The 24,361-nt window shown below is 35.2% G+C and overlaps 1 protein-coding gene across 2 annotated transcripts in view; it reads left to right on the forward strand.

Annotated features, from left to right (window-relative positions):
- The window catches only part of LRRC49 (leucine rich repeat containing 49), a 57,850-nt gene that overhangs the window by 4,470 nt on the left and 29,019 nt on the right, over nt 1-24,361 (forward strand). The window contains exons 5-10 of one of the 2 annotated variants that reach the window (XM_080396124.1): nt 1,520-1,619; nt 2,637-2,840; nt 4,413-4,479; nt 10,909-11,052; nt 14,504-14,565; nt 21,059-21,206. In XM_080396124.1, the coding sequence (XP_080252250.1) occupies nt 1,520-1,619; nt 2,637-2,840; nt 4,413-4,479; nt 10,909-11,052; nt 14,504-14,565; nt 21,059-21,206 (725 nt within the window). Of the gene's footprint in view, nt 1-6; nt 1,714-2,636; nt 2,841-4,412; nt 4,480-10,908; nt 11,053-14,503; nt 14,566-21,058; nt 21,207-24,361 lie in introns of those variants that run through there. The other variant, XM_080396125.1, reaches the window with a different exon arrangement.

Consider the following 24,361-nt stretch of genomic DNA (forward strand, 5'->3'; position numbering starts at 1 on the left):
ACAGTGAAAACTTCTCTTATTAGTCTTTTGTTTTGTTTTAAATGAGTTTCTTACTGAGAAGTTATGACCTGTAATGTGTTGCTTCTGGTTCTCAGAATGTGTGACTGAATAGCAAGTGTTTTCTACTGTTCCCTTTGTGTGTTAAGAGACGTAAATACATCATTGTCAGGAAACCATTAGAAATATTTTCCAAAATATAATACAGGCATTTAAATACAGGCTTTTTGTAAACCTTTCTTTAACACAAAGGGCAGTAATAGAGATCTTTTGCAAGTGTCTCTGGGGGATGACATTAGGGAAAAAAAAGGTCACTGTACTGCCATCATGTCATGTTTCAGACCAGTTTTTAAGTATCTGGTCTTACGTTTCTTGGCTTAAAAACCTGAAACACAACTAATTTAAGACTTTTGCAACAATGTTAATTGATTATTTTTGATCTCAGTGGTTGGGGTTTTTTTCCTTCACAGTTGTTTTTTTAAAAAAAAACTTTGAAGGATACACAGAGAAGGTTGGTTGCGCTAGTTTGTTACAGTAGCTAGTGATAAAATGTTACCAGAGTAGCACTTGACAAGATTCTAAATTCAACAACAAATTGTTTTACTTAAGTAGGTGTCTCTTCTAATGGCATATTTTAGACAATGAGCTTACTCTCTATAGTAGTAAATCAATTATCTTTGTTTATTGAAGAATTAATCCTTTTTCTTTTAACATACTTGGTTTATTTGGAGGAAGAGGTGGGGTGGGGAAGGGGGCAAACACATAGAAGTTCAATCTGTATTTTTGTGGTAGTATTCATGCACGATGATCTATTTTTGACCAGTTTTTTCCAGTGGATCATTTTCCAAATAAGCCAAAGCTTGCAGAATGTATTTGTTAATTTATTTTGTGGGTATTTTTAGTCATCGTCCCTCTTCACCCTTATATTAACAAAATGGGTAAAGATGGATAGCTTTCTAAATATGTTTTAAAGGGCTGCCTGTTTCTTTCTTGATAATGAAGTTAAACGTAATACCAATGATTACTAGGTATTGCATGCAATTACCTTAAAAGGCTTTGCATTTTGTTTATGGCTCAGTGGGACTTTTTCACTGTTTTGGTTTCTAGTTCTATCAACATCTACTTGATCGGTGTCTTTAAATTCATCTTAGAGTTAGATAATACCTTCTTTAAGTTCAGACACTTAAATTGTGAAACAATTATACAGCCTTACCTTAAAACATCATTGCGTAATTCTAATCAAAACAAAAGCATCTACAAAATATCTTCTTACTGCAAATTGTTGATAAAAATCTTTCAGAAGCAAAATAAATGGACGTACTTTGGAAAGAGAATGCAGAGGCATGTAGCTGTAAACAAAAAAAAAAAAAAAGGCAGGAAAGAAAATGGATTACCAAATAAGCAAAAAGCACTTACTGCGTAACTCTTAGGAAGAAAGAATTTTCTGCTTTTATTATCTGTGGCTGATGAAATGATTTTACAAAGAACTAGTTCATATATTCTCTATATGATTTTCTGATAGATAACACAAATTTTGGGAGCAGTTCATCAGTAACATTTCCTGTATTGCAACGTACTGCTGAAGAAAAAATACTGAACTCTGACAGACTTACCCTGGAAAGGTGAGAAGGTTATGGAGCACACACCATAGCCCGCGGCTCTTGTATCTGATGGTCTGAAGTGAAGTGTATCCCAGTAATGCCTGTGGTCAATGGTGTAAGTGGTGGGTTTGATTTTGATTTTTTGTGTGTGTGTGTTTTTGAGAGAACTGTGTCCAATAGAGAAGTTCTGTATGAGTCCTTGTGATGAATCTATCTGTACAGCAATCATTTCAGGCAGTTAGGGCTTTTCATTGTAAACTAAGGAGCTAGCTTAAGAGTCAAATGTGGTTATTCACATAATCTACAGAAAGAGGCTGTGTCTCCATTAGCTCTAATCTCATGCATTAAGAGTGGTTGTTTTGGTTTTTTTCCCTTAACTAGGACACACACAAAAATTTTATCTGAAAGCCATTTAATGGGAAATATTTATTTATCTGTTTTTGTGAGAGTATGCTTCATGTAGTCCAAAATATTTTGGCAGGTCAGTGGGACTCTTTATGGAATAATCCTAAAATAAGAATAACTGTGTTCAGCATAACTTCTGTATCTTTTACTTTTCACATTAACACTTACTGTTTCATGTATTTGTTTTTCAAGTGTGAAGTTCTAGAAACAAAAAAAAATAATCACATAGACATAGGATACTTTTGAATTCTTAGCTAAACAGGCTGCTTATGTGGTATCTGGTAGAAAAACTTAAAAAAGTGGCAGGCTGTGTCTGTTGAAATTTTAATTTGGTCACAACCTGAAACTTCTGCGTAGTTCCCATATAACAACAAATCTCTGATTAAGAGGACAGGCTTTCAGAGAATTTTGTAAGCACCTCTACTATATTTTATGCTTTTTTTTTTTTTTTTTTTTTGGTAACAAGGAGTTACTGCCTGATTTACAGGGTTTAATTAGCAGACCTAATAACCTTAATATTACCATAACATCAAGATACTTTCCTTGGTTCAGTCAGAGTAGGTGAGTAGAAGGTGGGTTACCGATTTGTTACTTCTGTGGGTTTTTTTTTATTCTGTTTTTTTTTCCTTCCAGGCAAAAATTGACAGTGTGCCCAGTTATCGATGGGGAAGATCATCTTCGCCTTTTGAATTTCCAACATAACTTTATAACCCGGATCCAAAATATTTCTAATCTGCAGCATCTCGTTTTCTTAGATTTGTATGATAATCAAATAGAGGAAATAAGCGGTGTTTCAACTCTGAGATCCCTGAGAGTCCTTTTGTTGGGAAAAAACAGGTAAAAATAATAAAACTAAATTAAAGCACCCTGTTTCTTTATAGTGTAACAACTGTGATCTATCTTTGTTTCTGTGACAGTTTTCAGTTTGTGATGTAGGCTGTGAGACCAGTGAGCTGGTCTCTGACACTAGCTAAGTCTTAGGGGTCCTGCTGAAGAAGCACACAGTTTTTGCTTGTACTGATTTTAATCTTCCTTTCTTACGTAAACTTTAGCAAGTTCTGAAGTATTTTACATGTTTCTGTCTAATCTTGTGTTCTCATTGACTATTAAATATGTATTCTTAGATTTGTGTGGCAATTGGAATTTCTTTTAGCGTCATGTAAAGTATTTTCTGGTTCTTTATAACCTATAGAAGTTATTTCTGCCCGATACATTTAGCTGGGAAAATATCAGACAGGTGAATCATGGATGTTGTTGCTTATTTATGGATTTTATTCTGCTGGGAGGTACAGCCTGCTAGTTGTATTACTATGTAAAATACAGTTCAAATCCTGTAGCTTTTAATAATTTAATAGCAGTATCTTTGGAATTGCTTGCACATCTAAGGTTGTGCTTTGATTTTGTTCAGTTTCCTTATTTTCCTGTTATTCAGTAAAGGAACAACTGGTAAACTTCAGTTATGTTCAGATTACAAAGACTGTATCTTCTATTTCAGCCTGTAATCAATAGTGCAGTATGTTACTAGAACTAGTAGCTTTTATATTAACAATCTCACCTGTAGAAATTAATTTTTAGTTATAGCAAAATATTGGGGCATGGGTATGATAATTTTAAGGTGCTTTAAGGAATTGCTTTCCAAGTCAAACTACCTTGAGTGCTATATAGTTTGTTTACATAGAAATATGATTTGTAGGTAGTTGGGTATTCATATGGGTAATCATAAATGATTAAAAGTCAGACACAGTTGCTAGTAACTTTTTTAAGGTTGATCTATATGTGATCTTTGATTATTCTTGAAATAAATGCGTAATATACACGATGTTTAATATCATCTGCCAGTAGATGATGCTGTTGAGTATATAATAACCAAGGTTATTGACAGGTTATGGACAAATAGGACATTAAAGGACAGGATGGAAAAGTTTTGAGATGGTGAAGTTGTACAGAGGGAGAAGAAATACTGCCAAATCCGGAGATACGTATTGTCTAGAAAAGGCTGGTGGCTTTCAGTTGTTCTTTCATTTATTGTGTTCTTCCAACAAACTCTCAAACGCCTGTGTTGCTACAGTCTTTCTTTAAACTGGTTTGGAGTTAGCTGTTTGCAGTAAGAATGTTTATGTTATTATTTTGGTACCTGGATAGGTTGGTGGTTGGCTTTGTTTTCTATTGGTGCAAGTATTTCTTCCCTTTTCATCTTCCTAGAAGAGCCATAGTGACAGTTGGAAAGGAAGGTGATAGTCTAAGGCATAGTCATTCATTTATTCATTTTTTTGTTACATGCTTCAGAACTTTGTTATTCTGTTACTCTTGGTAGGCAGGAACAAATGGCTAAGTTTTGTATTAGCTGGAAGACAAAATATACTCTTTGTCTAATATGAAAAATAATTTGTTGTAATTGAAATCTTGCAGAATAAAGAAGATATCAAATTTGGAGAACCTGAAAAATCTTGATGTTTTAGATCTTCATGGAAATCAGGTATAGTACAATAACTTGATTATTTACGTTTCTTATATAGACATCATGCATTTCCCATGTCTTTTACCAAACTATTGCTTTTTGAAAAGGATCTGGTAGCAAAATTTGCAGCTCTTGCAGTCACAGAAATCAGTAAATGAATAAAGGTGGTATGAAGCTATTTTGAATCTTGTCTCTGCTACTTTCAGCATTGTAATTCTGGAAAGTTAGTGGTTAAAATGCTGAGTCAATTGACTGTTCTGTAGGAGCCAGTGCTATTTTACTTATCTCGCATAAGCAGTTGTGACTTAGTTAACATAACACAGTCTTAAAAGCCATAGAAAGGTTTAAGATCCTATTGATGGTTGTATTGTTTCTGCTGTTGGTGATCTTATGAAACCAGATCCCTTGTGTATTTGTAGAAGTCTTAAATTTGTGCAGGAAAAAGCCGAATGGGTCTAAGCTCTTGATTGATTCATGCTTCTGGATGGCCTTATGTTAGTTACTTAATGTCTATTTGGTTTCCCAAGTTTGAGATTAAGCAGTCATTTCTGTTTCAAGTGGTGCATAAAACTTTAGTTGTAGTACATATAAGAGGAAAATTCTTGTGTTAATTGGCATGTCAGAAGCAGCGTGGAATATTAAGGCCAAGCTGGATATAGTATTTTTTGTAAAATAAATTTAAAACACATGGGATACAAAATGTTCCATAATTGAGCTGTTTAAAACAACATATGGTTATTGTGACTATATAAGACCAATGTGTGAATTTTCTGGATTTCTGTTCTGACAGTTTTGAAGCCTTACTAATTTCTCTGTGTGTGTTCTTTATTATACAATTGCTTGACAGTGGGAAATAGGAGTGTGGTTTTTTCTTTAAAAAAAAAAAAAAAAGAAAAAGACAAGCTAGCACTATAATGAGTTATTGTTATATGTGATGCAGTAAGTTCGTGGCTTCTTTGAATAACATTAGTCCAATATTGTGCACATTGTACTGAAGAAAAATGTTACTGTCAGGGTGGCTTGAACATTGGAGGAGGATGCCCAGACAGGTAGTGGGAGCTCCATCCTTGGAGGTGGTCTGAGCCTGCCTGGACACGCTCCTGGGCAGCCTGCTGTAGGTGACCCCGCTCTGAGCAGGGCGGGTGGAAGGGACAATCTCCAGAGGTCCCTTCTGACTTCTACTGGTGCTCTGATTCTGTGGCTAGGGGTAATTTAGAATAAACTCACTATCTTTTCTTTTCCTATTTTCTCTTTTTAGTGGTAGGGGAAATAGAAGGAAAAAAAACAATAGTAGATAAGAATTGTTTTGAAGATATTAGTAAAGTGACAGTTCTTTATTGCAAAAATGTCCTCTGTAAAGCCATGAAAAACCTCTTTACTGGATGAATGCGGCAGCTTACTGAGCTGTAATGGGCTGTATAAACATCGTGCTACAGTACTTGCTGAATGGCACTCTGTATTTGGAGTTAGGATAACAGCTGAATTTTCTTCAAATTTGTGAATTTGTTTTATAGAGTGGTTCATATTTATATGTGTATTAGAACAGTAATCTATTCTACAGCTTTTTGGTTTTATTCTTTGTGTGAATGTAGATAGCAGTTCTTGACTGGGTTTTACCTTTTGAAGTTGCTGTGCCATAGTTAATAGAGGACAAGGGCGCATCACTTGTGGTGCACAGTTCTATTAAGGGGAGAATATCTGGTGAGCAGTCTTCGTCACGGTAGAGGGTTAGCTGAATGTTTGCTGCTTGCATCCAGTTTTCCTGGGATACAAGTTAACTTGCATTCAGTGATTCTGGTATCACCAGCTTTCTTCTGTAGTCTGGCAGACAATTCAAGAAGGTTGTTCAACATGTTTGTTAGACTCCAGTAGGTGAGAAAGAGTCATGTAAGTAAAATGCTACCATTTAAATGATAGTGCCTGACAACAGTTAACATTGTTATGACAATATACTGTGCAATATAAATTGCTACAGTTGTACTTCTGAGTTACAATACAGAACAGAGTTTTCCCCATAGTTTTGTTTTCATGGTTTGGCTTCTCTGATGTCATTAAATAAAAGCCATAAAATTGAATGTACCAGTAAAGCCTTTTGATGCCTTTTGGCCAGTCACATTACCAGATTTTGAAGTTACCATGACATTGAAGGTGCTCACATATCTGGCAAGAAGAAAGTATTGTTCTTTTAAATACCATTTTTTCCGCTTTATGGTTTGTATATTTTATAGGACATATTTAATGGACATTAAAAAATACTTCAGTATATTATGTGTAATATCCATTACATAATATCTGACTGAATGGTTTTCATTCTTACTTCAGTACTTTAAATTCACAACAGGAATATTTTAAGGTGCTTTCAGTAGTATTTTTTGTGTGTGTGTTCAAAGCTATTGTTAATAATGCACGGTATCTCTTCTGTTATCTGTGATCCCAGATGATCACTGAACAATTAAATCTTGTGTACAAGTATGTTAAAGGTATTTGAAATGCATTAAACTACTGAAAAACATTACCTGTTTTATTATACACAGTAGTTCTATTGAAGGCAAGAAATCTCAGCAGTCACTCTCAATAGATGCAGAATATAAATCCTCAATTACACTATGTCCACAATATGAACATCATTAATCTTATTTTTCAAAAGTAGTGCTAGAGCCTAGCTAGAAATTATTTACTTCTGTTAATGTTCATAGAGTAGCAGCAGTTAAGAAGAAAGCTAGATTCCTGTTGTAGCCTTAGTCCCTCCCTCCCTCTCTCTTGGGGTGTAAAGCAGTCCTATAGATGGAATACAGATTGTGGTACTTTACAAGACTGGAATGTTTACAAGAGGTCAGAGGTGAGGAGAACAGAGGAAAATTTCATTTTTTGTTCACTTTTGGGAAGGTATTTTCATTTATTTGGGTGCCAGGTTTTTCTGATAATACGATTTGGTCTGAACTTTGAGACTTCTGCTTAAGTGAGAAACGTGCTGTGAACTGGATGTGCTTTGTAACATCGAGGTATAGCATTGCACAATGCTTAATGATAAACCTTGGTTTTGTTTTTTTGTTTTTTTTTTGGTTTTTTTACAAATCAAGCTTTTAAATGCATTACTACTTAAAGGAAATCTCTTCGTGTGATAAATATCCAAAAGAAGGTAAAAAAAATATCAATGTAATACCTAATGAAACACTGCGTTTGCCTGTGCTTTACAAAAAGGACAAAATGTGAATTCCATTGTCATGTTATTACTCTTTGCCTGTTTTCCTACATAATTTAGTAAGGCTCTTGATTTTAATACTGCCCAGTAAAAAACTTGTAAGAAAATACAGCACTTTAATAATATTTAATTAAATTTTTAAGTAGAGACTCTGTTTCTATGGCTATTAACATGCTAATATGGACGTATACTATAGCATTCAAAGACCCTGCACATGGTTGTGTGTGTGGTATATTTAAAGGACAACTCAGACTTAATTTTGAATTTATTTATTTTCTTTAATTTATAATTTATTTTATAAATTAATTTTAGCTATTATTTCTTTATTTATTTAAATTTGTGATTAATTACTTTTAATTAATTAATTAAATTTATTTAATTTATAAATACTATGCTTCCAAGCACTCTGAATAGAGAGAACGCTGATTGTTGGCTTGATCTTTGTTGTCAAGGTAAATAGTATAAAAGATATATGTTCCATAGAAATCTTTGAAAACCTTTTTATTTTAGATACGGTAAAAATGGGCTTTACTGTGTCTGTCTTCCAGTGAACTAGCTCATTAAAGTTTGGTCAAGTTTAACTTGGTTTTCATTCCAACATTATTTAGAATGAAGTTTTATTTAGAAATAAATCTTAAAAAGTCATTAGAGGTTTTTTTTTTGTGTTCTGCTCTAATTCTGTGAATCATTTTCCTTGCCAAAAGTTCAAGGATATAAGTAAAAGAAAAAAAAAAAAAAAAAGCGACTTGAACTTCTTTTCAGTAATCTCAGAAGTGTGTATTCAAATGTGCAACTCTTGTGCAGTTTAATTATTGATGAGTGATTATGTGATGCATAACAATCTTTCCTGAAATGAGTATTTCATAGTTAAGTATTCAAACATACAAGTGAACAAAAGAATAGAATAGTGTTTTTCTTCAGTGTTTACAAGTAAAGTCTTTGACTTGTGGATTTGAAAAAGCAACTAAAAATGGTTAATAATAATTCTTTATTTAGAATTAATAGAGAAGTCATAGATATTTTTTTTGTAAAATAAATATTATTTGAATCCTCTAAAAAGAGGTGATAATGGCTTGTATGTGATCCACACCTAATAGTAGGTACTAAAAGCAGGTAGTTATTCTTAACACTTAGCAAAGTGATAAAGAGTATTTCTATACATTGCTGATGATATCGTCATCTTCCTGATAGTAAAATGCCAGAATTAATATTCTACACTGTGGCATGCTGTAATTCTAGCTAGGCAGACATCTGCAGAGGTCTGTGTTCTTCATGCTAACCATCTGCTCTTGGCTTTGCTTTTACAAGTCTTTGTGTCTAAATATATTGTTCTAAATGGTGGTATTTTCTGATACGTTTGCTGTAATGTTTTTGTATCCTGGTAGTTTTTATTTTCTGCATATAATACACAAACAGATGGTGCATAATAGTTTAATTAGCAGTTGAATCAAAAGTTTCTTGAAGATGTGATTAGTTTTGGTTTTGCTGTTGACTTTTGTGTGCTTTTTAATGGAAAAATTGCTGAAGTAATTTTTTTTGGCAGCATATTTAAGTCATATGTCATAGACTTACATGTATATACATATATATGTGTGTGTATGTACATGTGTATATATATGAAAGTTACCAACAACATTATGTGTTCTCAAACCATTAAATAACAGCTACCTTACCTCTTCTCCCATTCCAGGAGCTGCTAGACACTTTCTGGAAACTGGCATGGCCAGACTTGTACTGGTCTAAAGCATCAGAAAGTTCATTATCACTGGGAAGGTGTGTGACACCAGTCGCTATCTTGCTCGTCTGCATCTAAGTGCTGTTGGCAGCTTTGAGGAGGAATAGCGTGCCTGAGTGCAGGGTTTTGAAGGGAGCTTATGGCAGTTCAGTAGATGATCTTTCTAACTGAAGGAATTCATTATACTTCTTAGTAGCTTTGTGCGCTGTATCCTTGGATGCACTGCCGAACCTGGTGAAAGGCGGAAGGCTTCTCCACAGGAAAACCTGCTGCCTTCTTTCTGCCACACAGTATAGGTTTCAGTAAGAATATGGGATATCCCCCTGTGCAGTGGCAGAAATTCATCTTTTCCGTGATATGTTGCTGTATGCAAGTCCTGCCTGCATGTCTGGATAGGTGCTGGAGGACAGATCCCAGACCACTATGATGAGAAATAAATATTTGGATAGAGATCCTTGAGTCGATCACCCTTGAGAAATACAAACAGTAGGAAATGAACCCAGATTGTGTCAACAGAGCAATAATTAATGCCTTTGTAAAACACAGCTGCATTTCTAGAAGTCAAAAATAAAATTAAGGGGCAGTTGCTGTTATTTTGAATTTATTTTTTTGTCAATATCACCTGCATCTTTCAAATAGGGTATTAAGTATAAAGAACCTCAGCAGCTGCCTGTTTACTGTAGTGTAGTTGCTTTGTTTGATCCCTCCATTTTCTAATCAGAGGAAGCCGTGAGTGGCTGAAGAAGTGCTGGGGGCTGTCAAGCAAATGTGCTGTGTATCCAAACTAAGGATGCTGCTGCTTTCTTTTCTAGCTTTTGAGTCTGTCTTCTGATTCCAGCAATTACCTGCTCGTAAAACTTCCTTACAAGTTCCAATTTTGGAATAATTGCTTTCTTCAGAGGGCTGTGGCTGTTCCTTGCCCTTGACTCACAGCACGTTCCTCTCCTCATGACCTGCTGTAAAGTCTACCTGTGGACCTCCTGTAGGTAGAGCTGTGAATGCTGCTACTGGCTTTTCAGAGGCATGAAGGGAAATCGGTGCAGATTTCTGTGATGATAGGAAGGTACAATGCTGCATATGCTTGTAGCGTAGTGCCAGGAGATTTGGATGTGCATTTTGTGTGCCATTGCAGACAAATTAAGGATCAACCATGCACAAAATTTCAGATTTCGGCATACCACAATATTATCAGTGTTGTCTTAGTTTTACAGTGTCTTTGAAGTTGCTGCTATGGAGCAGTGCAGCCAAAGTAATTTAATTTCTGATAGGAAGGAAGTGTTGACTGATCTTACTGCAGTATGATTAGAAAGGTACTAGTGAAGTGAATACTAGTACTTAATCTCTAGCAGACTGTAGCTTGTTTTCAGCAATTTATGACATGACTATCATGGTTTAGAAATATACACAAGCAGTATGCTATTAAGTTGATTGCTTATGTATACTTAAAAAAAATGCTACATATATCTATATAAAACACATGTCCATGTTTATAATTCTACCTCTTCCACAGATTACTAGAATAGAAAACATCAGTCATTTGAGTGAACTAAGAGTGTTAAACCTTGCCAGAAACCTGCTAACCATTGTGGAAAACCTTAATGGACTGGATTCACTCACAGAGCTCAACCTTCGTCATAATAAAGTCTCTGCTATAGTAAGGAATAGAACTCTTGTCTTTTTTTCTTTTTTTTTCTATTTGTTTTAACAAAATGCACTATTAAATCATATCAGCATTTCAGATTTGTGAAACCTTGTGCTTTTCTCTATTGTGTTGCTTATGTTCTGTTACAACACTTGTACAACATAAAGATGAAACAAACAGCAGTTTATTTTTGGTGTTATTTTGTTTAAATGTGATCAGTGGAGTTTGACTAGATGACCTTTAAAGGTCCCTTCCAACCCAACTAATCTCTGATGCTATGATGACTTGTAGTGATTCAAGTCTTGGTAACTTATGATAGTTCTTGGGGCGGAGGGTGTTGCAGGGAAGATTCTGAAGAAGCTTTGTGGTTCTAACATACAACTTTAGGTACTTCTGTTCTATACAAGTTTGCTTCCTAGAAAAAAAAAAACAACCTCTCTTGATATCTGTAGCTCAGCTAAGCAGCGAGACCATCTTAAATTTCATGTCCTTATGGGTACTTCTAGGGCGAATGCAGAGAAAATAGGTATTGATCTTAAAAGCAGAGTTTTCCAATTTAAGTTTTAACCTAGTATTTTAAGTCTTTATGTTTTAAAAAATAAAGCTTTTCACTTCACAACTTATGAGTTGTAAGGTATGGCAAGTAGATTATTTGAACAAGCGCTTTTCAAAAATTGTACAGTGTCTACTTAAAGAGCTAGATTATTCTGGCCTTTGTCATAGCTTTAGTTCTTGGTGTCTCCTATCGCTGCTGAGCCTTTCCTTTCTTGAATTTCTGCTACTTGCCATATATGAATTGGTTTTACACTTCAAGAATAAGAAATTTCTGCTCATTGCTGATTCTGTTGCTGTACCTTACCCCTACATGAATTTTGTTACCTAGAATTCTCTTCCTTGTTTGTAGCTGCTGCCTTTTCACCCTCTCAGGTGTAGCTCATACTTTCTCCTTGCTTTCTGTTGTCACAAATGGAGAGTCAGCAAGAAATTTAAATTAATGAGTTACAGGCTGGGACTCTGTGCTGTATCTCAATGTTTTCGTGTTTAGTGGCCAGAGACACTGTTTCAGAAGGTGATGTTCTGTAAAAGGAATCACATTATTTTGCCTAAGTGTGGGGTTTGTGTGTTTTTGGTTTTGGTTGTGGTTTTGTTTTTTTTTGCCCTGGTTAAATTCTTGTGGAATGGTGTGTTGTGTGTGTGGTTTTTTGTTTTGATTTTAATTGGGTGGCAATTTTAGCAAGTATGACACTAACTTTCCTTCCTATAGAGAAGGACTCCTAAATCATATGAAGTCAAGTCTTGGACATATCATACTACCTGAAATCTAAAGTAAATATATGTTTCTTTCCTACAATAAAATCTTTTTCTTATTTTAATGATAGTTTATTTCTCTCTGCACAACAATGTACATATATTTTTGTTACTTAAATTTGTTTAATTTTTTTAATAAAATGAAAGCTGCAATACTTTTGTATTGAAATCCAGAATCTGTTGCAATATGAAATTATTGAAAATCCAGAAGCATAGAAATAAGTATATAATTTTATGAAAAAAATATCCAAGATATTGTTTGTTACATTATTGCTGTAGTACTTGAGTAGTTGCGGGGAGGGGTTTTAGATATTTTTTCCTTTAAGATGAGGTTTAGGTTTTCTGATGGTTGACTCTGGGGGTGGGGTTGGTGTCAGTCATGATACAGTTATGATGTAGCACTTAACTGCAAAATTTTCACTCAAGCTCCTAAGAAGAATTTGGTTTCTGTGTTTTAGTTTTTGGACTGCATTAGTTAGTTACTATGACAATACTACAATGGCTTTTAAATTTGATTATTCCTTAAAGGAAAAGATCTAACTTAAATTTTTAAAAGTTTGTCATCCCCAAATCGTGAAATAGAATCAATATAAAACTTGTTCCTTTAGTACATTTTTTTGTGAACCTTCCTTATTTTTCGCACCCCCTACCTGCTGTAAGTATTGTTCTTGTAGGAAAGATGATATTGTCAGCTGTCAAATGAAATGAGGTTCTGTACTGAAGTCCATATCCATTGCAGTTAACTATGTCAAATAATTCAAATTACTCAACCAGATTATAGTTTTTGAGCAATTAAATGATCATCTCAGGCCTGTGAAACTTGCAACATATTTTACAGGACAGCAGCATATCATGCTGGTTGTGGAAGTCCGTCTTCAGGGGAAATTACTTGGTATTCTCCAATGCAATCTTCTTTGATTAGTTAAAATTGTTGCTGTTTAAGAACTACTGTGTACAACCCTGTCATGCCTGTCTTCGTGTGTGTATCTACCTGTACCATGCCTGCCCACCCCCTGAAGCATCAATGCTAAGTAGCCTTAGGGATAGAGGAGGTGTCCAGATGTAAATCTGTTATAAACTCAATCTTTCCGTGGTCTGATCTGGGAGGATTTTGAACAGCGTTGAACCAGGAGTTCTGCAACTGCAGACCTGAGCTACTAATAGGCCCTGCTTATTGTATACAGAGCTATCGCTTTCAGCAGCATTTGTTAGCTCATGTTCAGTGTCTGATTAATAGCAGCTACATAGTTTGTTTAGAGCTGCCTTGTGTTTGCCTCTTTGGGTAGAATGAACTGTTTCTGTTTCTGCAATGCTATGTAGACACGTCACAAATTCGGTGGAGGGAGGAAGGGCTGTAGATTTGATTTTGTGGCTAAAATCAAGGTAGTGAGCCCTGTGGTGTAAGTAATGGGTTTGCGCCCACTGATTGCAAGTTGGAGTATGCTCCTTAGTAGGATAAGGAGATACAGACATAGAACAGAGGGGTTGGGTGTGCGGTCTGAATGGTATATGAGTCAGTACAGACTGTGCTGTCTGGCCATTATGGAAATATTTTATAAATGAAGTTTGATCTTACTTGATATGTTTAATCTTACTAATAATTGAGCTATTTGTTATTTAGGAGTTTTCTGCAAAGGGCTTTAGTGGCATATATTAAATTGACAATTACTCATTCTTCCTTAGAAATTTTCATTGTAAAGGTGACAGAGTCCTTCAGATCATTCTCTGGCAGAAGTCACTGCTGTTTGGTAGTGCTAATTGCACTGCTGTATTGCATTTCAAAAGCCTGATTTCAGCATGGGCATGACTTCTTTATTTTTATTTTTTACAGTGTCTTTATCCTGCATCTTAAGTGCTGAGACAGCACCTTGGCTTATTTCCCAAAAGCCTGTTCAGAAACCAGCAACAGCCTTATCCCCTTTTCATTAACATCATTTGCTTTGCAAGTGATGCAGCTTGTTCTGCAGCATGGATATCTGCACTGAAACACTCCTTTGCAGTCTGCACTAGGGAGAAATGGAGCTGCACATTCAACACAAATCAATGTTGCAGCAAGGTTATAGCGTATAGAAATGAAAGGATTTCATCAGGGAGAGCAGAGAGGTTCAAAAGCTACGTTCAGCTACTGAATTTATGCCTCTATCTTTCCTTCTAGAAAGATGTGGATACTTTGCCCCGTCTCCAGCGTCTCTTCCTCAGCTTCAACAATATATCTAGGTAAGGGAAATAGCAGTTTGCTTCCTATCAATAATTTCAAGTATCCTGTTGGAGCTTATTTCATTAAAACTTAAATTCAAATGCTAGGAGTGCAGATACTTCCCCCCCAACATAACAGCATAATCAAGCCATTGTCTGTTTTCTACTTTAAACATAAAAATTCTTGAAATCCTTTACATTTTGATGTAGTTGTACTATGAGTATTCTACCAAGGAACTTGATAATTTTATTTAATTAAAAATACATACTCTTTACAATAACGATAAAAATTTAAAATAGTTTTATAAATATGTTGGTTTACTGTTAAACTAGATAGATGTTAAAGAAACATTACGTAGGGTGCATGTTATATTTAACATCACTGTATTTATGGAGTTACACAAACTGCTGAGTCAGATTCTACTTATGATTATTTCATGCTTGTATTTTACTTGTCCATATATTACTAAAGTCTGAAAGGTATATTTACGGTTATTTCCCTTTCAAACCAGATGGCAGGAGAATAGCTCAACTTTCAAAGCAGGGGTTCTATAGTTGTAAGTGATTGAGTGAGTGCATTTTGTTATAAACAGAAATGTTTGCCTTATGCTTTATGTAGTCATGCATTTTTTGAGTCTGCATTTATACTAGTGCCAATATTTTAAAAAATAATATATAAAAAATCCTGCATTAGCTTTGCTTTAGTATGTCCTTTTTTTTTTTTTTAATTCCTTAATCACCACCAGTCATCTTTGCTTAGAATCAAATGATTGTGATGCTTCATGTTCTAATTACTGGAAATACAGTGCTGTTCTTATATCTGCTGTCTATAAAATGTTATGCTTAGCATGGGCTTTTATTCTAATAGATACTTGGAACATTTTAAGTTGACCTCCATTATGTTTTTTGCAGACAGCTCCAACCTACTTGTCTGTGTTCCTTAGGCTCTTAAAGTACAAATGCAGTAGATCTCCTTAAATACTCATGGGTATTAAGCATATAAAAAAATAATCTGAGATTAACTGCAGGAATCTTTAACATGCTGTTCTATTAATTCATCTACTAGTTTTTTAATTTTATGTTTTAAATTGGCATAATGAAGAGAGGGGGTTAGCATTTTGCTTGTCTTAAATAATTTCCAGAATCGAAGCATGCCTTTTGTTTCTGGTTTTTGGAAAAAACGTTTCAGCTTGGCAGGAACAATGAGGGGACTGCAGTAGCTGGCTCCCTTGCTGTCAGGGAGCATCACTGCAGTCAGTGGAATTTCTGTATCATTTTATATACTTGGTATATGTTGTATAGCTTTCCGATTCCTTTCTCATGTTGTTTTATGCAAATTCATGTTATTTTTACAGTGTTCAAAGAAGAAAAAATGTTTTGGGTTTTCTGTGAGATTTTCAAACTAGATTTCTCAAACTTTATGTAATAAGTAGCTTGCTTCTTGGTAATTTATCACGATTTCTGTATTTATTTATTGGGGCTTCAGCTGAAGTATTGATAGATTTAGTCTTAAGTTTTCTTGTAAGCTAGAAATACTTGTTTAGAACAGTCATGCAAATATATTCATTTGGTTTTAATTTGTAGTTTAAATGGGTATAAAAAAATCTTAATGTCAAATGAAAGACATCACCCTTCTATCAATTTTTTGTACATATGTGGGTAGATAGGTGAGTGGATCTGTTTAATCCTTTATTTACCAGTCATTATTACACTGAAAAATGTCTTTTGATGATCACATTTAGCTTGGGTTTTTGAAATAATAACTTTTGGTTGGCTATAGCTGTTTTGAAGGCTAAAACCCCCCATTAATTCCTGATTTTTTGAGTTATGTAGTAGATGTATCTTCTAACAGGAAAATGATTAAATAGAAAAGTATACTCTTAACCATCTGTCTTCAGATACTTTGGCTGGATACTGTTTGAACTGACTGAAGAACTTGTATGCAACTGTAATACCAGTGAATAGCTGTGCTACATCTGAACACGCCTACAACCCTTTTAAATAATTTTCTGTTTCTGAGTCGCTTACCTGGGTTTACAGAGTGCCATAGATAATTTTTAAAACTTACTTTTCCTAGAAAAAGCTGTGTCTATACAACTGGCTTTTATTTTAGACAATCAAATTGATACACAGGTATTCTAATTCATTTATCTGTAGGTGCATAGAGAAAACCTGCAGATGGAAAAAATAACAAATTAATTGCCAAAACGTGGATATATTTATGTTACAGGTTCATTAAAATATTTGATTAGTGATCATTAAAAATGTAGCATTTTTGAGGCAGTGCTCCCTTGGAAGGTGTTGCTGCTTCCTATTTTTGTAAGTCACCAAAAATCCTTGAGTCTTAAATTTGATACATACTGACATGTATGAATTAATATTTTAGCAGAAGATTTGGGAATGCCTCTTAAAATTTTTCACTATTTAAGGCATGAGAATCTATCATGGGTTTAATCACATTCTTTTCCCCTTTTGCTTCAGAGGAGGCCTCAGAATGTGCAGAGCTTTTAGTCAAACAGGATGTATTGGCAAGATAATAATATAAGCTAAAACGAAATGCTGTAGAAATTGATGCTGATCTGAAACAAAGGAAGTCCTACTTCTGTCTTCAGCCCCCAAAAATTTAGCAGTTAAAAACTGAAGGCATTCATGCCTGATGGCTGAAGGTAACATGTATCTATAGAACAAGTTATAAAGAAGGGGGAAAAATCCCTTTCTGAAATTGAACGTGGTACTGCAAAGAGGTTACAGAAACTTTTCTTCAGGAAAGATATGCCACTGAGATTCAGAAAGAGGGTTATTGCTCATATTTCAAAATATGAAACCAGAGAAGACTATTTTTTAATCTTGGAAACAAAATACGTATTTTTCACTGCTGTCCAGATCAGCATCATATTGGCTTTTTCATTTAGTAAGACATGTTGTCTAGCCATATGGAAAAAAGTTGGATACAAGCTCAATGGACATGTAACTGTTTTTCTTCATTTGGTTGCTGAATTGGAAACCTGAGAGAAGGAATGTTCTTGGCTTAATAAACCCAAGAAAATATCTTTTTCTTTTTTTTTTTTTTTTCCTAGTGGAATGAAAATTATAAATACGTTGTTAAATACTTGAGCAAAACCAGTGCAAGGGGGATGAAAGTTTGACTGTGATAATAGTTATTGTCATCAGTAGTTTAGTGGTTAGAAACCTGGAAGAACCCAAGTTTTCTTCTTTGAATGTTTTCTGAACATACAGTTTCCTCTTGGGTGCCCTGTCAGACTCCAGCGAGTATGTTGCTTTTCTTCTCCAGAGCTTTTCCCCTTTGTGGAACATGCTATTAAAAAGTAATTGATGCAAACGTATAGAGAATGAACAACTGTCTTCCCAAGCCAGTAGGCTGTGACAGGATGAGTGTTCCTGTGTCCTTGCTCATGAACTGTGTAAATGTGAATGCAGATCACTTCTGGAGGTTGAGCTTACACCACTCCAGAATACTCTGCTGCTTAGTAATTGCCACATTCTTGTGGGAGGCGGGAGAATTGGGTTTGCATCCCCTCTGACAGAGGGGAGAATTGGATGCAGGACTCTGAGCATGGACACAAGATGTAAAACTGATCTATTCTGAAAAGATTTCCAGAAAACACTTTTTGATAAATCAGCCCAAATTCACAACTCATTTCTGTGTTGCTGAAACTTATGATTTTAGTAAAGATAAATTCATTTAGGAAAGAAGAAAGAAGAACAGGAAAGGAGAGGTGGTTGCTGTAGTTTAGTGGAACTCCTGCAGGAGAAGGTCTTTTGGAAAGATAAGCAGACACTCTGGTTGAGGAGATTGACTGAGGCAGTCTGAAACAGCATCATCCACAGCTGCTTTGTATTTTGTGAGCAGGGTAAAGACTCCTTTGTGGTGAACAGAGGCTAGAGAGAGCATTGAGACGTGGCCTCTGGTTCCCATAGGGTGGTCACCACTTGGCTCTGTCGCAGCAGTCTGCATGCTGGGAAGCAGAAGCTTGGTTGTAAAGTATGCAGTCTGTTTGGTAAGTGTGTTACAGTATAGCTTTGCTTGGCTTAGGGTTGGGGTGCCAGTGCGACAAGTACAGTATATTAAGTTTTCTACATTAAATTTCTGATTTTCTGACACTCTGTTTTTCATATGTGTACACGAAGATGTGAAAACATAGGTATTTTGCACTACTGTTTAGCTTTAAAATTAAGCTGCTAATAGGGCAGCTAAAAGCAGCATAAAGCAAACACATCTGTTTCAGCTCCAGACTGAATGTTCTTGTTTGCTAAAGCACTGAGAATTTCAAAGCACAGCAGTATGTATAAGTGGAAAGTCTTGAAAACGCTAGCAAACTTTCAACTTTTCTGTCATTTCCTGAAGACATTTGTTTTATTAAGAATCTGTAAATCTCATGTAATGGCAGTAGTACTGTTCAGCTGAATGTTTAGTGGGAAGTGCTTGGAGTAAGTATGTTTAATGCTTTTCAGAAATATATTTACATTATTTGAAGCTAATTTTGAATAGCAAAAAATGTTCATATTTGTCAAACAATATCTATTCTAGCCTGATGGAAATTCAGTTATCTGTTCTTACTGCATTTCTGAGTTTGCTTTCTGTGTAATTTGGGAAGATTATCTTTTGTCTTCAGGACATATTCAATATGTATGTTAAGGAATATGTCGGCCTCATCTTCCAGAAATGTGGTTCATAAACTTTTTTATGGAAAAGAAGCTGGATCACAAAAAGAAGCAGAAAATAATAGTCAAACCTGTAGTCTTAACCACATGTACAAAACACCCAATTCTTCAGATACGCTTCATTGGGGTCTGTACAGAGTTCATTTTCTGTCAGTTCTTATGTTGTTTTAATGTACTAAGCAGAAAGGTAGTAGTGTCTTCCACTTTACACTCTCATTTTTTCAGCTGCATCTGTTGGGTATATCACGTCGAAGTTACTTGCATGCTGCACTAATTGTATTGGGGTTTTTGAGATTTGTATTGGGTGGTATCTTCTCTTCATTCCTGCTAGCTTATGTTGGTATCCCGGCCTTTCTTCTGCTCGTTGAGACTGAGTGCTATTTGGTGATGATATTTTTATATTTTATCTATATTTCTTTTGTTGCAGAAATTGTTTTATCGCATATCTAGAATTTTTCAGGGATATCTCATTTGAAAATCTGACGTGGTGGATCTGAAGCCCTTTGCAGCTAAACGTTAGTCCTCAGCAGATTATTGTATGCTTTTGTGAAAGTTGAGTGATACCAATGATAAAGGCAGTTGTCACTTTAGTCAGTGTCAGTCTTTAATACGAACGTCTGTACTGCATGTGATTTCTGATCCCTCGGTTACACAGGGTATACTCAAGGTTTGGTAGCTTTCCAAGTACTGATGCCTTCCAAGTAGTAGTGGAGGAATTCTTTTCCTGCCACCAAGAATGAGAAGAAATATAACCAATTGATGCAATCAGTGAGATTGTCAGAATATAAAGAAAAATAATCACAGTAACTCCCTGTTTTCCACTTCAGAAATGGTCTCTTCTTTCAGAATATCATTAAGTGGTTTTTTATTTAGTAAAGTAATTCTCTGTTTAAATTTTTGTCATCATCATTTATTCTTTTGTAATTTTCAGATTTTTTTAACTTCATTCTCAAAAATAGCAAGTCAAATTATTTCACACTTTCCACTTAAACTTTAACTTCATAACATAGACCTGACTTTCGAAGGTGAAAGTGCACTAAGCATGGGCGCACATTTGTACGTGTATATGCTGTAATCAATTTCTTGAAAGGTGTTGGGGAGTCATATATATTTCTGTAACTGTTCAGTTGTTTTTTTATAAATTGTTTGTTTCTCTGTTGTTTAAAAATACTGTTTATGAGTTAGCTGGTTTCTTTTCACATGATGTCTTTAATGCAAGGGACATGATACAGGCTATACATTTCTAAATACATTTTACACAGACCAGTTATTTTTGTCAGAAAACAAATCGGATGTCTAAAAAGCTAACTTGCACCTGTTTGTAGACGACTGAACTTGGAACAATAGACAGATCTGATTTGAAGATAATATAATGCTTTTGTAATTGTTTTTCTTCTGATACTTAATGGTGTTGCAAACACCCAGGATTATTCTGTGGTATTTGTGGTTGGCTGCCTTTTTTTTTTTATTATTTATTTTTTTTATTTTCCATGGTTTTCATGCTGGCTTTGATGGCAAATACACCTTGTATTATTTTTTTGAATATGAGTTATGTATCCTATTTGAGGGAGGTTTTAGGTGAAACTATACGCCCATAGTTAACAAGTTCATGTTATTCTGCATCTCTTTTTTTCATCTGTGTGTGAAGAGATTAAGAAGTTTAACAGCAGCAGCTGTTGGTATTTCAAAATACTTGTAATTATCATATACAGTATTGATGGGTGGCAGTTGTACAGGCAAAATTCATGTTTTATTCTTAAGAAATAAAATCTTCCATCTCAAAATTATTCCTACTCTATGACATTAAAACTTTAAACTTTTTTGGTTACAGTTTTGAGGATATTCTGTGCCTTGCTGATTCCTCATCTTTGTCAGATATCACCCTTGATGGCAATCCAATAGCTCAGGAGACATGGTACAAACACACTGTTCTCCATCATATGATGCAGCTCCGACAGCTAGATATGAAGAGAATCACAGTAAGAAATTTCTGTTTTTGTCAAACTTACTAGATTATTAAAATCAGAAGTAAAATATAGGGGTTTCTGTGTATATATGTATATTAAAAATACCAAAGTTTTTTCGTAATTTAGTGTGGAATTAAGCCATATATAGATACTATAGTATTTAAAAATTTAATCTTTTTTTCTTTTGATCAGTATTATGTAAGGGTACGCTTTTTAACTTTAACATGTTTATTTTTAAATGCTTAAACTCTTCATTAGTAAATACGTTGTGATTAATTGCCATGTGATATGAGAGAATCTGCAAAGCTTTTGGTTAGAAGTTTCCCAACACAGTTTTTACTGGTTTGCTGTATAGCTGAAAAGGAACAGCATATTTCTTCCAAAGGAGTAGTCCGTTTTCCCTAAAATTGATGTTACTGGTATTTTCTTTCATTTAAAAATCTTGTTGATTACTTCAGTCTGCTTTTCTAAGGAACACTGGTGATTAGACCGTTTCTATGTGTGTGTCTGTATTTGTCCCTTCCTTACCTAACCTACTTTCCCTCTTCTGTTTCCGCTACACAAGTTCAAGTAGTCTTGATAAGCCAGAGAGGACTCGCAGGCAACCAAGTCTCTTACAGACTTCTTGAAAATACACTGTAAGGTAGAGGATGATGGGCAATCACTGCAGGCCTTACCATTAAGTCAACTATTTATCTCTTAATATAGGAATAGCCATTCTGATTCTTCTGTGTCTGCTCAGAAGTGATGTGTAAGCATGACCTTCTTAAAAGAGTAATCCATCCAACAGCAAGATAACAAATATATGTTTTACAAGCAACAGTGTTGCAGTGTTATCTTTTTTGACCAGGTGCAATACACATACATTATTTTAAATGCTCATTTCCTTTGTACAAAGGCTGTACTGCATTATAAATTATAAATCTGTTGTTTTACCATCTCTCCTGTTGTCCTGTGGCAGTCCACCATAAGCATAAAAATAGAGCTTATTAAGATGTAAAATGGAACATGCGTGGAAAAGATTTATTTAAAAAATGAAGTGCTTTGGGTCATGAGTCTTTTACTCCTAGCATCAGGAATAACAAAGACTTGCTTGTTTGCATGTATTCTGTGAGTTGGTTGGTAGGTTTGGGGTTTTTTCTTTTGTGAGTTTATACTGACTTAATTGACTGCTTGCTAATTAATTTGCATTTTAAAAGATCATTTTCTCAGTATTATTTCAGAAACTTGAGTTGCCTAAAGAAAATCTTTCCCTTTCCTCCCCACCTCTCCCAGCCCCTTCTTAAGAGGAGATGGATCCTGGTAGAACTCCCAGTGGTGGGAAAAACGGTAGAAAAAGCTCCAACTCCTTTTCAGACTCTATGGGTTGTGTATGGAGAAAAAGCTATTAGAAATGCACAGCCATGGGAAAAACTGAGTCTGGGTTCACACCTTGTTAAACATCAGAGAATCAGCCACAAGACAAAAAGCCATAGAAACCCAGGCTCCACCAGTAGTGCTGCTCATAAATCTACTTGTAAAAAGAATGTGTTTTGTGTTCTTTATTTGCCTTCTGGTTTTTGAGCCTTGAACTTTTTTATCATTTTCTCCATGTAGAGAGTGCTGTATGTTTTGTCCAATAAAAACTGTTACCCAGATAATCATATAACTTAAACTGGGATTATTAAGAGGAATAACAAGTATTATGAGGTTTGTGATAAAATTAGAGAGTTGGCAATGCCAAATCCAGCTATTCGGCCTAGTAATGCAGTGTGCTGTTGCCGTTGGCTGTAAGGGTACACGTAACTTGGTGGGGAAATGTAAGTGCAATATTGGGTATGTGCTTTTTCTCACTCGAGTAGTGTACCTAAACTTAATTACATGTATAGGATCTTTTCATTAGTCTGAAGGGTGTACAGACCATTTTGAACTTAAGCGTTGCTTTGCTATGTGAAGAACCAAGAGCTGGATCGGGATGTTGAGGTTTTTTTCTGACTAGGAATTCCTCACTAACCTGTTAAGAAGCTCTTCTGCTTGAGAACTGAGTTTTACACAATTGTTAGTTCTGCTTTTGACTTTTTTTTAATTGCTGGCTTTGCTGGGACAAGAAAATTAATTAAATAATAAAATCTGAAGGTTAATTTTCAAAAGTTTGTGAGAGACCTTGAAGTTTAGTCATATTGGTTTTCAAGAAGACAAAACGCTTTTTGGTACCAGGCCTTTTCTATAGGATTCTCTGGAGAAAGGGAACCTTGGACCAAAAGTCTGGTGGTAACTGCCTTTGCCTTAGGGAACTATTCAGGAACAGATTGCTGCCATGAAAATCAAATATTTGCACTTGGAATAAAATGGTTTTTGCATTGTAGTTGTTCTGATGTTTCATAAGCTGGGGCAGATTTGCCTTTATTCAAGGGTTTGCATCATCTTATGACAACTTTTAAACCCTGACCCATGAGGAAATTGGTGTTTTTTAGGTTGCCTCATTCCTAAGCCATTGTTGAATGTAAGATTTAGGCTCTTAAGCTGCTGAGGCATGGACCCAGCAGTGATGAAATCAGTTGGAGGTTAGTTACCTGTAACGAGTTTCACTGTAAGACTAACCACTTACTGTCCACGCTCGAAGATGATTTTCAGCTGAAAAAGCCTACCCATGTTGTATTGTCTATGTAAACCATTCACTCAATGGAAATCTTTTACTTTCTCAAACTCTGATAGATCAATCTAGAGGCTTAAAACATGGGGAGGAGGCTGAATCACTGTGGCTGGTCAGATGACTGTGTGCTGCCGGCGTTAACCATCAGTAACTGTCTGTAACAGTTACTACCTGTAGTCCACCTTAGTTGTGAGGTACTACATGTGACTCGATGAAATAGGCTTATGTGCAACTGCGGTGCGTTGCAGTCAAAGCAGGCTGAGGTTGCATATGTAGTCATTTCCATTGTCTGGTCAACCTACTATAATATTTTTCTGTAAATTTAAGCTTTTTGAATAGATTTCATAGTTTGGACTATTTCAAGAATGGATTTATACAGTGGCGCTTAGAGTTTAGCTGTTACCTAGCGTTTTTCCTCCAGTCTTTTGTAAGAGTAAGCAGATGTTGTCTGCAGACACATCATAAAATATTAAAATATGAATGAAATGTGTACATATTCCTTACTGAGGAATTACTTAACCAGGATCACTTGCTA

The sequence above is a fragment of the Falco punctatus genome (assembly GCF_963210335.1).
Source record: "Falco punctatus genome assembly, chromosome: 7".
NCBI classification, from domain to species: Eukaryota; Metazoa; Chordata; class Aves; order Falconiformes; family Falconidae; genus Falco; species Falco punctatus.